The sequence below is a fragment of the Trachymyrmex septentrionalis genome, unplaced genomic scaffold (assembly GCF_001594115.1).
Source record: "Trachymyrmex septentrionalis isolate Tsep2-gDNA-1 unplaced genomic scaffold, Tsep1.0 scaffold22, whole genome shotgun sequence".
Taxonomy (NCBI): domain Eukaryota; kingdom Metazoa; phylum Arthropoda; class Insecta; order Hymenoptera; family Formicidae; genus Trachymyrmex; species Trachymyrmex septentrionalis.
This window is the reverse complement of record NW_017305375.1, coordinates 3,130,091-3,145,102: the sequence shown is the minus strand read 5'-3', so window position 1 is coordinate 3,145,102 and position 15,012 is coordinate 3,130,091. Positions and strand designations below refer to the sequence as shown.

The window sequence follows — 15,012 nt, the reverse complement described above, 5'->3', positions numbered from 1 at the left end:
GACAGAATGGTGCCTATCAAGTAAAATCATCATACCTTATTAACACCTGTGAAAAGGAATCCAATAAATACTCAGTAAAATAACATCAATATTATAATTTCACCCTCGACAATACAAATATAATATATAATTAAACATTGATTTTTATTAACATTGAAATTATAACATTGATTTATGTTATTTTAGTTGATGTTTACTGGAAGGCATACTCAAGCATCATTCCAACACTGTAGCATCAATCTTTTTTTTTAAACACACAATCTTAATTTTATACAATATTTATTTAGAAACAATATCAAAGATTATGAGAACGAAAGCTCTTCTTTATTTCTATTTGAAAGACAAGTCTGTCGTAAAATCGTTTGTATGCATCATTTGTTACCTGTAACAAAGGTCTTTGCACCCTTTTCAAGTTCGTCATCCAGAAACGTTGCTGACGACGTGCGATTAGGGCGGCACGTATCGAATTTTCGAACACCTCGTTTACACCGTAATAAGTGAAAACGCTTGTCTCGTAATAGCACACACCGAGTTCTCGCGCCACCGCCCGTGCCTGATCCGGCATAACCAGATCGCTCTTCCTCGTAGCCCTGTGAACAATCGCGACCACCCTCTCAAAAAGGAATTTTTAATAATGAGATAAAAAATATTCTTGACGTATTAATCTTATTGCAGCTTTATGCAGTACACAAATAAAATAATGTAAGATTAAATCAATAACTCTAATTCTCCTTCCTTGAATTAAATATGAGATTGACTTATTCTGGAAACAAGGCATATATAAATTTAAGTTTTTTTTTTATATTCTTACGTTTAGAATAAATCTTTACGATGTTATAATGCACGATGCCATAATATTTGATACAAAACCGATGTTCAAGTATCTCACTTTATTCCAGATTTAAGAGTTTTCCATTTAAATAAAGTATTCCTCTGTTAACAATAAATATGATTGTCCCCCTATATCGATTTTATTTTATAATAAATCGAAAAATAATAACATTGAATTTGAAAATCTTTTTTATAGGTAAGATAAATTATGTTTTAAGTGCAATTGCGCGTCGTTGAAATGTATTTCGCAATATGTATTAATAGTAAAGAAGGTAAAACTGAAATAACATGATAAAGTCATTCCGACCGCTGTAAAAAGAAGGGAGCTAAAAGTCACGAGAAGAACATTCAGGCTTTCTCCCGAGAGAGTAATCGGTGTGTCAAGGTTCGGTTAATTTTGACCCGATTACTCAACTACTCGGGAATTTTAAACTTTTCAATCGACCAGCGCCGTTATAAAATTCATATGCCGCGCGATGCCGCATAAGCTGATCGTAATGAATATTTTTTGCCGGTAAAAGATTTCGAGGAAGAGCTTACGGAGACTCGCTGAAAAATCAATACTTCGACACAGGTAAACTGACCACCGTTGAAGAAGCACCGATGCGAGTGAATGAATTTCACACCAAGCTAAAAAAAAAATCTGATGGTCGCGCGCGAATTTTCTTCTTCGCCAAAAAAGATGTAATCGATTAAAATAACTAAATTAATTTTAATTAATTTTGGAATAATATTTTTTATATGTTTTAGAACAATCATCTTCGTTAAAATTTATTTTGTGAAAATAAATTAACAAATATGTAAAATCAATCTAAGATAAATGGCATTATTTTTTATTAATAGATCAATTTATGTAATGTTTTATATTATAAGTGTTTAAAGAAATAAAAATTATAAAATTTCAAAATTTTGAAAACTTGAAAAAAATTTGAATTCCAAAATTTTTAAAAAATTAATACTTTCCGAGTTCTCGAAATTTGATTTCACGAAACGTTTTTTGTTAAATCCTTTTAATTTCTCTAATTTTTATTCTATAAGTTAATTTCTTAAAGAAAGTAATTTACCTTACAAAGGGACTGCGATCGCGAAAATAACTGAGATAAGTTTCGTCCCGGTACATATATCGCAGATCGTTTTTGCATCCGACTAATAGGACCGGTGTTTGCGGGCAGAACCTCCTTATCTCGGGATACCACATCACCTTGCAGTTTCGCAAGGAAACGGGGTTGGTTATGGAGAAACATAGTAACACGACGTCAGACCTAGTAAAACCCTTTTAATTAATATCGATTGTGTAAAAATTTCTTCGGCGATAGTCTTACCTGCCGTATGCGAAACGTCGATCCTTCTCATGATCGCCAAATGTGTCCCAGAGACGTAGCGACACGTTTACATTGTCTACTACCTCCCAAGATCGCTCCAATACCTGACACGTATCATACTATGTTATTTAATATACATATACTACATATTTCTAGAAAAATTAATAATGGTAATAGCATTTAACTTGATAATAATGAGCTCTTAACGAAAATCTGAACAGAAAGAATTAAATTCTCTTCTGAATTTTATTTCGTTGTTAAATCACTTCATAATTATGACCTCACTTACGTTAAATTTTAAATTTATACAGTATAATTTATATTGCCTATTACTGATTATTATACATGAAATGGATTTATTGAGAATTTCTGAAAATTTAGCTATACATTTAAAAATAATAAGAAACTTAAACTAGTTGCAACAAGTCAGTTGCAGAATGTCAAAACTTTCTGCTGCATTGCTCATCAGTCTACATAATTATTTTAGTGGTCCAACAAAATTATTTTTAAATCTGTATCTATACAAATATAGTTAAATTTTTAGATACCTCAAGCCATTTTTTTCATGCACATATTGCGATTTAATTTTAATCAATAATTGTATCAAATGTGTTTTCAAGTGAAAAGGAACACAGGAAGGAATCAGATATAGGCAGACTCACATCCTTGTAGATCCGATATTGGTCGATAGCCCAGACCGTGGGTACGTGAGTAGTCAGGAGTTGTGACAATGACACGTGCTTGTTGCAGGCTCTGGCGCAGATCAGTCTGGTCTTTCCGACTGCCGTGTCACCCACGACCACGCACTTGACCAGTTCCTGGTGCGGTTGCTCATTGTCCATCACCGGCAGTCTCCCCTGCTCATATAATATGCCCTCTCACCTGCCAGATCGCTCGAGTTCTCGACCGCTGTCTCCGTCACAGATGATGCTACCGTTGTCGTTTCCGTACCCGCCAAATGCGTGCACCACATCCGATAATCGGACCGGAACACAATGTCCTCGACCTTGCCGTTGATAAGATAAGCGCTAAAACTGAACATACGGAAACGATGCATCAGCCCTTACACGAAAAGGATGGTTTTGTTGAAATATCTAAAAATTTAACTAAATACATTCGCGTCGTCGCGCACTCCTTTACAGAAATTTAATACTATCTAATTTGATGGTCAATTTATTATTGAAAGATAGTAAGTAATTATTTATTTCAAGTATTAAAAGCACTATTGTTCAGTACTTTTAGTACTATAAATATAGTAAAGTAACTATTGTAATTACTTTAGAAAAAAACTATAGAAATCGTAAATAAGGTCAGCGCGGATATTAGTGCGCGAGTTAAATTTTATTACAACTACAGAATCATTGTTACAATTTCGCACGCAAAAGTGATTTTCTAGTTGTAATAAAATTGAACTTGCACACAAATATTCGCGCTGGCTCTCATTGGCGATTTTTGTTTCATTTTTATCAGATTTAATCTTAGAGCCATTATATACTTTATTTTTAGTTATTTAATTTATTAATTAATTAATGTCTTTTAGTAATAAATTGACTCATATTAAATTGATCAGTATTAAATTTCTGTAAGAGAGTGCGCGACGAATGCGATGTTCATCCATTTTACATCTTTTTTCTACTCTTGAGAGTGTACGTGGTTCTCGATAATGTCTCAATATCCTATAATGTATCTAGAACCACTCTCGCTCTTCGAAAGCGAAGTCACAATAAAGCTCTTAAGTGGACACTTAGCCTTAGTGCAAGGACACGTAGATGTTATATCGTTTCGATAGTTGTTCGTTGCATAATGTCGTGGTTTTAAATATATAAATATGCACACATTAAATAATCTGTTGCCTTTCTTACGTGAATTATTTAGCGATTTATAGCTACCTCGGTACAAGGTCTATTCAATTTTTGACGCCAAGTATGAACTGTTTACATACGTAGTGAATCACAATTATGAAAAAAATTTAATTAATTATCGACATAAAAAATAATCATAAGTGTATGTCTTAATATTCGATTAATCGGAGCATATAACTCCGTGTGACCGAGGACATCCCCTGAAACTTGACATCTTCGATCACGTCTTGGGACAATCGAAGATGCGGAAAATGGAGAGGGAAATCATATTCGTGCCGAAAATAATCTACGACATGGATATCATCATTCATCATGTCAAACTAAAACGATAATTTGACAAATTGCGAAGATGGCATGATTGCACATGGTATTCGCAAAAAACATAGTCGTGTTAAACGTATTACTAGGTGTATAATAGGCACGTCGGGAGGAGATAAGAATCTGAAATGTTCAGTCACTTCAAATATGTGTACTCATATCTATTGCATATGTATTATATATACGTGTGAGCGTAATTTGATCCTTGAAAAAGGTTTTCTTCTATATTTAGAACCGAAGCTTCGAGATCTCAACCTTGATTTCAATCGCCTTAACCCTGAACGAGCGCGTAGATATATATGTATATATATATCACTCCTCTGACTAATTCATTCTCAAAATCCTCACCGCGCTCGATGAACTTCATTCTCAGTCGTACGCTACATTAATGCCCATTTCCACCAATGTAGATTAACTTTAATCTCGATTCAACTTATTCTTCGTCTTTTTCTAATCTTTAGAAAGACGAAGAATAAGTTGAATCGAGATTAAAGTTAATCTACATTGGTGGAAACGGGCATAAACCTCCTTCTATGAATTTCCATTCAATATCTCAACTTTTCCCTTGTAGATCTAGTTTCGGTTCTCAAAGAAGAAATTGTATATTCATCGTTACATTCGATCTTATAGATCTATATATTGTAGATCTTATGCGGATGTTCAGATTATCAGAACAGCATGTCTAAAGGTGCTTGGAAACTTCTATAGACAATGTTATATATATATATGTATACACTTAAATATTCATTAACGTTAAAGTCATATCTGTGAATTTAATATTAAATGTCGTTCGATTTTCCTAATATTAAAGAATGTGCCAACTCACGATTACCGATAAATTCAATTTTATCTATTTTCTACGAAAGTCTACATTATCCAAGTACAGTGAGTGCAAAAAATGTTGTTACAGGGAAAATATTTTTTTAAAACAACCTTATTTTTAGAAAGTAAACATTAATTAGCAATTTGTTAACAAAGAATAAAGTAGATTGCTTTTTTCTCAAAATTATATTATCTAGAAAGATATATAATGATTAAAATATATTTTAATAATAAAATGGATTATTTTAATAATGTCTTATCTTAACTACCTTAGCTTAGTTACCTTAGTACATACAATTGAATCAATTGTATCCTGCACATTTCTTTTCTTTAAAAAATTAAGAGCATCAAGTAATTTATTTAATATTTATATACAATTTTTTAAATAGGTATACAATTTTATAAATACTTTTTAAAGATGTTCAAATATGTATTGTATAAAAATCATTTAATAATTTTATATTTGTTAAAGTAATGAAAATTACCTAGAACACAACCCATCGTGCGTAATAAAGGAAAGTCATTGTGCGAAGGATTATAATAAGCGAAAATGAAAAATTATGTTATTTGGATGCACAAAGAATATTTATACAGTCCAAAAATTTAGCTTCTAAGATAGACATTATTATTTTTACAAAGCTCCTTTGTTTATATTCAGACAAAATGTATTCATTATTAATAAATTATTAATTAATGTATATTTTTTATAAATAAGATTTTTTTAATGAAAATAAAAATATTATCTCCCCCCCTTCCTCTAAACATTACCAAATCCCATCTCCCAATCATTATCCTCATAATTATTAAAATCCCTACATCCCCAATTCGATTACATAATACTGTAACTACACCTGAATTATAAGAACTGTAATTATAATAATAAATAATTAAACAATAAGACATAATTTGTTTTTTAATTGTAAACTGGAATAAATGTAAGAATGAAATTAAGCTGTCTTAAATTAAAATATAGAATTTAGTAGTTAAATAAGAATTTTTAAATGATATTAGGGGACGAGAAGACTCTATAGAATTTTATATATAAATTTATTATTGTGATATAATTTTAGTTGAGATAAATTTATATATTTGAGATTGGCAGGATTATTAAATTTAAAATTTCATAAAAATACTTGTTGCATTTACTATATATTCTATATTATATAAATCTATATTAAATCACATCTATATTAAATCTTATATGAATTTTTTGTTATTAAAATACGATATAATAATTTAGAAAGTACATGTATAATTTAAAGAGAGTTATAACCATGAATTTAAACTCTGTTGTAATATTTTTCTTAAAAAAAAAAGTAAAAGTTCTGTATAATCTAAAAAATTTCCGAAACATAAGAATACTATTTCTTAAAATAGTGCAGTCAAAAATAAATTTTCTAAAATGGTAAATATCTTTGAAAATATAGCAAATATAATCTCCATTTTGTAAGTAATTAAAGTTAAATCTCACTGTTTGTCAACTATCTAAAGTCCATTCGACTAGAAAAGTTGCGGATTTTGTCTCAAGTGGAATGAGTAAAAGCACTACTTAGTAGTGAGAAAACTTGAATTAATTTACCCACGATTTTTATATCAAACGCATCTCAAGGCAACATCGCTTCATGCGGCAGGTGTTATTATAATGTTATAATATCCGCTTGTTACGATAATATTATACACCTAGAGGAAACATGTCGATAATACCGGGTGACAACTACTCAAGATATGCAAAATGTAATATTCACTGAGTCACGATGCGAAACTCGTCGCTCAATAGTGCGCCTGTTTCGCTGACGTTTTCCGGGAAGTGTCTTTGGACGAGACCTACTTTCATGAAATAGAATTTGTGGCAAGTGGCCGCTCTCCATTCATTCGGAGAATCATGCATCTTGAGATTAAAAATGAATTGGAAATGGAATATGTATAATCTGCCCGTCCCGTATCCAAGTGATTGCATCGATAAATCTCTTTATAAAAGTATTGATCAGAAAGGATAGTGGATAATTAGTTACAATCTGGCTCTATGCATGTTAATCTGACCTTGAATTTTTAAATATCATAAAATTCGCAAATACAATCGGACAATATTTCTTATCGGACATTAACGCTGTCATTGCGTCGTAAATAAATCGAACAGTCATCTAAAGTTGTGTTACAAATAAGAGATTACTGACAATTTACACATAGATTTACACATTTCGCACTGATATTTGTCGTCTGAATACTAATCGTTTATCTCTATGACTATAAATTTTAATAATTTGGACTTCTTCCCTTATATAGTTTATATTTTTATTTGAAAATTATATATTTATGTCAGTTTTCGCCTTTAAACTAAAAATCCGTTACAAATTTCTTGAACATTAATTTCATGTATTTTATCATTAACAAATGTTTTGTATCTGCAACATTATTTATAACTCTTGATTTAGTCTTTTATTGAAATTTGTATTTTAATTTATTTGCTCTTTATGTTTCATATCCATATATTAGGTAATTAAATCTTAGTTACATTTACTTTTATTTTTACATTAGTTATTTTATTTCGTTGATGAAAACTTTATATACTCGTATATTAACATCTTTTATTGCTCTTCCTTGGCCGTTTAAACTCTTCCCATGCTTTGCATATACCTAATGAATTTGATTGTTTAGTATTTTAAATCGCGTAATCTGCTGCAGCAAACGTAATTTTATTATAAAATCTCTTTAAACAAAGTATTCTTTGTCAGAATTTATTATTACTGTGATTTCATGTAATTGACCATACAAGAACTGTACCTCGATTTAAATTGCTAGCGAGGGTAAGATATTATGCGGCAATCATCATTCATGTGCTATAGATAGCGCAGTTCTTTTGATCCATTACGAGTCATAAATAGCCAATCTTCGAGCTAAAATCGGCTTTAATTTTTTTAAATTGCCGAATGTTACGTCGAGAAGAGTTTGTGTAGTATTCTAAAAGCGGTTCTCTCTTTCTTGCTCTCTCTCTCTCTCTCTCTCTCTCTCTCTTTCTCTCTCTTTCTCTCTCTCTTATGCTAATTTCTTTTAAAATTTTTAAACGCAACGCTTTCATCATCTTGCAAATATGTTACCATTTTTTAATATGGTTTATACTATATTATGTTTGTGAACACAGTATAATGTATATGAACGAATTAGTACAACAGTGTTTCAAAGCAATATACAGTAAACCAAGCGTATAATACAGTTATTACATAGTTATATAGTAATGCAGTTGTATAACAAAGCAGGCTAATGTAGCGAATGCTTTACGTCAGTTAAAATCGGTACCAAAAGTCGTCATCAATTTTAGCAAGGCCCATCGATCTTTACTAATATGGCGTTAAGTTGTTTTCATACTTCTTGCTACGCTATGCACCAATTCCGATGGACATTAAAATGAACGTTTTCTCCAAAACAAAAGGCGAAAATTTAATAACATATTTAAACATTAAAGGTAATAATAATTACTATAATTCTTTTTAAAAAATTAATTATAAATCGTATGTTTCCCTCTGTTTGTATTTTCAAGAACGTAAATCATATAATAAGCTCTATTTTCGAATTTCCGGTCAAACATCGCACATGTTATTATTATTAAAATCAATATTATTGTATTATGGATTCGGAAATAGCTAATAATATTTCATTCGCGATTGGTTAATGCCATAAATACTCTATTTACTAAGAAAATAAACGATATATAATACAAAAAAGCTAAATATTTTAGCAAATACTTTTTGTGATGCATCTCTGAAAACGCGTTTAAAAATATTAGAATTTCACAAATTCTATTAATTTAATTGTAAATTTATTATTATTGTAGTTTATTAATCTTGGGCAAAGTCTAATTATATAATAATTGCTTTTCATATAGAAATTACGTTATGCTGTTAAAGCGATGAGATAGTATAATTATACCAATTACTTCAGAAATGAGAAAACCTACTGAAACTTTCCGCTTTTAAAAATAATGCACAGTCACGCAAAATAATGTGAAATAAGATTAAAGTTCGAGAAAAATATTCCGCAATATTTATTTATTGCCTATTACAGAACATAAAAAAAAATAATATGCAATCAGTGCAACGTATGACTGATCCCTCAACGTGATTACCCTGTTTTTATGCATCCTGAAACTTTAATCAATGACGCGCCAGACAAGCTATTTTCAAGGTTTTAAATTGATTTTAGTTTCTATTTCACTGTCCTATGTATGCATTTACAAGAGCGTATTTAGTCAGAGAAATATCGTCCTGACGTCATCGATATACATAGCAGAAACGACTATTAGTCCGCTTTAAATAGTCAAATCCTAATAGCTTTGGTGAGTATTTTCGTAGATTCGTAATGAATAGCAAATTCAACGGATTCGTGATTCCGAAGCCGCTTTCAGATACTCCTAATCTCGTTAATAATTTCCTTATTAATAATTTCCAGTAACAACACCGATCCTTTTATCGCTTGATATTAAATATTGAATATGCCAACATTTATTAATAGTTATTAATTAGCTTGCAGTGTGTAAAATTTTAATAGCTGTTAATTATCCTTTACAAAAATCTAATTTAATATTGACTAATTTAATATTGGAAATATGATTTATTTTAAGTATTAGAATTTAAGCAGTAAACAATATTGTGTGTTTTCAATACTTATCACTATTATTTAATATTTAATAAGTAAAATAATTGAAAATTTTTAAAGTTTTTATACTCATTAATTATATTAAAAGTTTTAATACTTACTAATAAGTATTAATCATCTACTTTCCAATATTAAATTTCCATAAGGGATTGTTCTTTTATGCTCTACTTTCCTACCTGCTTTTTATCACGAGTATTTACGATTTGCAGTAACTATAGGTGCGACGCATTTTTTTCCGGAAATGCCTTTAGAAAACGATTCAGCGAGCGTTGAGGCATATATGACGCCTAATACACCCGCATTGTAGTTGGCTAGCCACGAGAGGAGCGGTGAACGGATGTAGAACGTGCGGGAGCGAACTGTAGATACCGCGCGCCAGCGGCGGCGGTAGAAGCCGTTGCTGACGCATTGCAGAACGGGTCGCAGGGAGGTCAGTCGCGAACGAGTAGAAGAGGACCGGGCTGTCGCCGCCAAGTATAATGGGAAAAATCGAGTAGGCGGTAGCTCGGGTCGGCGCACTACCCTCCGCTTTCTTCCATTCTCCTTGTTCGTCTCGTCGTTCTGCTTTACTCGCTTTCTTTGCTTTCAAACCGTCGCCACGTCGCGAACGACGTGTTTAAATTAAAGTTTTTACTACGAAGTCTGGCCACACGAGTAATTTTGTCAAAACAAGAATGGAAAAGAAGAGTATACTGTCTTTTTTCATATATTACATTTTAACTTGTACTGAAAAAAACAATAATAAATTTTAATAAATGTTTAAATAATACTAACTTAACATTTACTTACGGTATGTAAACCCTCCAAAATTTTTAGAGCGAATTATTGTTACTCCGAAGAGTGAAATCTTACTCTTTGATTGAATTCAATCAAAGATTGAAAATTGAGCCACTCTTCTCAAGACTATCTCAATTTTCATTCTTTAGAGATTTCACTTCAAAGAATTTAAAGAAAATATTTACTGAATAAAAAACATAATATATAGTTAAATTAAACTAATGATTTCAAATAAATATATTTTTGCATTTAGTAAATATTTAATTAGTACCATTTAAACAAATATTTGGCTGTGTATCACACTTCACTGACAGTACTAAAAATCTGTAGTTTACGTTACGTGCACTATAATTTTTCAGTACTGGCAGTTAATTTTAGAACACAGCCTTTATTAAAATTTAATATGTATGTACATTTTTCTCTCATTGTCAATATACTATCTTACTCATTCTAATTTATTGAAGTTGGCAAAAACGAAAGGCCAATCAAAAAGTCTATCATCTCGCGGCCAGATTCTATTACAGAGTTTCTAGTGTAAATCAATCCGGCCGAAGGACGGTCCAAGTCCAAGAGTGGGCTTTGTTGTTCATGAAATATTAAAATGATACATTATGCGCATCACGCGTGAAACGGGACGCACCCCAAGAATTGCGCGCGGGGTCAACGAGCCACGCAACGGCCGAGCCGCGTCCGTCGGCCATATTAATTAAGTAAACGGTGTTCTTATTGCCGACCTCTTTCAGCGGTTAATCACAGAACTCTCTCTGCGACTGAATTCGCACACAGATCCTTTACGCGGTATTATCACGTCGAAATCGGTGTCATGTTATACTCCGAAAATCGTATCATATCGTATCATATCACCTGTCGATAGCGTCTTGTATCTACCAGCACGTCGCGTGGCGTCTATCACGTTTCCGACGTTCCCATCTGTGCCTGTCTCTCCGAGATCGCCGTCAATCGGAAGAAACTGAGACACTCCTCTCGCGACACAAGCGATAAGATCGCAAACGGCATTGGCACGCGCCGCTTAAATCGCGATACACGCAGCAATCGGTGGCGGTCGTTAGGGCAAATGATCACGAATATGCCGCAACGCCGAGCGATACGACGCGTCTCGTATAATGTTAGAGGGAGGGCATAAATCAATTTTTAACTGTGCCGCGGCTATGGGTCGACGGTCAAGTTCCGATCTTCATTGGTACGTCGTGCGTTCTAGCAAACAGTTACTCGGAGCATAATCGGTTCCATGTATCGCCGCGAACAACCAATTACGAGGAAATACACAGAATTGTTTGAGAAAATTACCGTGGCGACGAGGAAAGGCAGGTACAATAAGGTTGTTGAAGTACAACAAGATTATTACGATGAGGACGAAATATATTGGCCACTCACAATGGCGAATAGAGGCAGCACATCGTTCGATGAAATAATGTACGCGGAAAAAACAGTTTTGCTGAAGTATTCAGTTGAAACGAAAAGTAGATGTACTAAACATCGATGTTATAAATTCGCACCTAACAATATAAATGTAATATAATTCATGGTACTAGCTATTTAAAGAAACAGTTATATTGGCTGCTTACAGTAGAAATAACATTACCTTTGCAATTGTTGCCAAATTCTTTTCAAGAAAGTTTTTCAGTCTTTTTATAATATTATATAAAGATTTACATATATAAAGATTTAATCAAATATTGCGAATAAACTTGTAATTAATATGTAGACATTCCTAAAATTTTTTCAGATTTTTTGACAGTATAGTTCTTCTTTAAATAATTTTTGAAAATAGCTTCAATTCTTATGAGAAGGAAGATTTTAAATAATTTAATTGTAAACAAAATTTTTAAGCTATATGGACATAAAAGAATAAAGTTTAATGAAATGTTCATGAATTACTAATTCTTTTTAAATATGACGTCACACTAGTGAAACGTCGTTTCCACCAGAATTATCAATATCTAAATTAAATTTAAATAATTACTTATAAACAATTTTTCTTTTTCACATAAATATTTTTTTTTATTATTAAAAAAATATTTTTGAATAATAAATTATGATTTTACTGGTAACATTTTATTTATTATTTACTTTTTAGAAAATAGTAATGGCATTTGCATCCTTTGTGCTCTTATATTAAGATAAAAGTCACATGAATCCTCTACATTATTTAAAACTTGAGAATCTTCTTAATATAATTGGCATACATTTAGACTCAGTGAGAAACTAAAGACAAGACCAATTATACAATATTAAAGAATTTTCCAACAATTATCAAGCTACTTTTTCTGTTGAACGCAGATTGTTGAATGCAAAATTATAACATTGATGTTGTGTTACTTTTTCAATTAGTGTCGATTGGTATCTAAAAATTTAACTAGCTACAAATCTGAAAATAATTTTGTTGGGTTATGGAAATAATTAGATAAAGAAGTTGCTAGAACGTTGAAACTTTCAATAAACAGCATCGCTTATCATGCTTGAATTTTCTACAGAAAATAGAATACAAGTCGTTATAACGTCAAAATGACGTCAATTGTGGCTCGAAAAATTATTAAAAATTACTTTTCAGTCAATAACGATTCATTTTAACGTCAGCTTGACATTATCGTGACTTGTTCTACTTAAGGAATTATTTCGAAGTCCAAAATTATTTTCAGAACGATACCTAAATGTTTGAACACTTCAGTAATACCGTTCTTTCTGTATATATAATGTAGAACGTACATGACATATGTACATAACGAAATGACACGTTGTGTATGCCCACGCTGCGCTTGGCACGTGTATGCGGCACATTAACTAACACGCGCTAATGTTAATTCTAGCCGCAACGTTAACGATCCTAACGTTCATGGCAACATTAACGATCGGGAGGCCGGGGCGCCGCAAGTTCGAGGCTCGCCTCTGCATCGCGGCGGGGACGTTCGCACTTACATTGCAGACAGTGCTCTCTTATATAAGTTAAAAGCGAGACGGACAGATAGCCGAAGAGAGAGAGAAAGAGAGCAATTAGAGATAAATAGGTGGAATAATAGTCAACGACCACGCGGCGCGTAACGCGCATCGACGCCAAACACGGTGACGTTCATTTCAGCACCTAAATCCCATTACAATCGTTTTTCCTCTCAAATATCAGCGTGAGATGCAGTCGTCACAAGAGAGATTTCGTCGAGACAACGGATGGTCTTCGACTCGCGAATACGTCACAAGTATCGCGCGAAGTGCAGCTGGAACGAAGACAACGACGCCGATTATGGGCTTCGTTCTACCGACCGAAGTGGACCTATGCGTGATCAATTTGCATTAAGTGTCTTCTCGACACTCTTGCTGACATTTCTCTCCAACGTATATTTCCGCCGAATGACATCGAGGAAATTGCAAAAATCGTGTAATACGAGCTAGCATGTAATCTAAGCTCTTTCTCTTTTCTTCTCTCTCTCTCTCTCTCTCTCTCTCTCTCTCTCTCTCTCTCTCTCATTCTCTTTTTTTTCTCTTAATGACAGCTGCACTTCAGCTAATGAATGCTACGTGAATACACGCGACGAGTTTGGCGAGGAAGCACGTTCTCTCGCGCGAGTACAGTGTGGAATATATATATATATATATATGCATATATATGTGTATATATATCTATAATTGACTGCGTAGCGAAGAGAGTGAGAGAGAGAGAGAGAGAGAGAGAGAGAGAGAGGGAAGAGATGGAGTTCAGTCGACGCTCGAGAAATTACCCGCGTGCAGCACTCTCGCCTGTTGACGATGGGGCCGACTCGAGCGGATGTCTCCCTTATCCGTGCCAGAGCAAGGGCCAAAATGTTGGAGTTTCCTCCGCACAGGGTAGGCGAACGCGGATTGCACCACGTCGCGAATCGCGGTGTAACCGTAACGAGTAAAAGTCTAACGATCGCCGCTCCTTCGTACCTCCCGTCTGCGACCGCCGTCGTCAGTCGGAGCGCGGCGACGGACTAGAAGCTGCAGCGGCGGCACATCGCGCAACCAGGACGTTCCACGCAAGTTCCAGCTGACGTCCTGACAGGGCGGGCGTTCGAGGAGGGGCATTCCACCGTGGCCGTGGAGAGGAAGGAAGAAATAAGTCCCATCCGCTCTCTTAGTACCGAAAACGCGCTCTGCATCAGACCTTAATTAATACTCCGACATCCGGATTACCGATTTGTGCACTCGGCGGAAAATTTGGCCAATTTTCCCTTTTTTTTTTTTTTTTTTTTTTTCTTTAGCGAAGATCACGCAATTTCCAGAAGAATTTCCACGCGCGTTCTCCAATGTACTACGATCGCGATGAGATATTAATCGTCACGCAATTTCCAAATGAACGGTCACGTCGACACGCGATCGGAGATCCCCGTTTTCTAGATCTGACATTTCTTTAACTCGCAAGCCCGCCTTGCGCATCCACCACCCCCCTACGATTT

The 15,012-nt window shown here is 33.5% G+C and overlaps 1 protein-coding gene across 7 annotated transcripts in view; it reads right to left on the bottom strand.

Annotated features, from left to right (window-relative positions):
• The window catches only part of LOC108748370 (rho-related BTB domain-containing protein 2), a 24,757-nt gene that overhangs the window by 5,566 nt on the left and 4,179 nt on the right, over positions 1–15,012 (bottom strand). For 6 of the 7 annotated variants that reach the window (XM_018486500.1, XM_018486495.1, XM_018486501.1 and 3 more), the window contains exons 2-5: positions 2,816–3,187; positions 2,154–2,257; positions 1,896–2,093; positions 383–590 (exon numbers count right to left, since the gene is read on the bottom strand). In XM_018486500.1, the coding sequence (XP_018342002.1) occupies positions 383–590; positions 1,896–2,093; positions 2,154–2,257; positions 2,816–2,995 (690 nt within the window). In that variant the 5' untranslated portion in view covers positions 2,996–3,187. Of the gene's footprint in view, positions 1–382; positions 591–1,895; positions 2,094–2,153; positions 2,258–2,815; positions 3,188–14,313; positions 14,999–15,012 lie in introns of those variants that run through there. The other variant, XM_018486496.1, reaches the window with a different exon arrangement.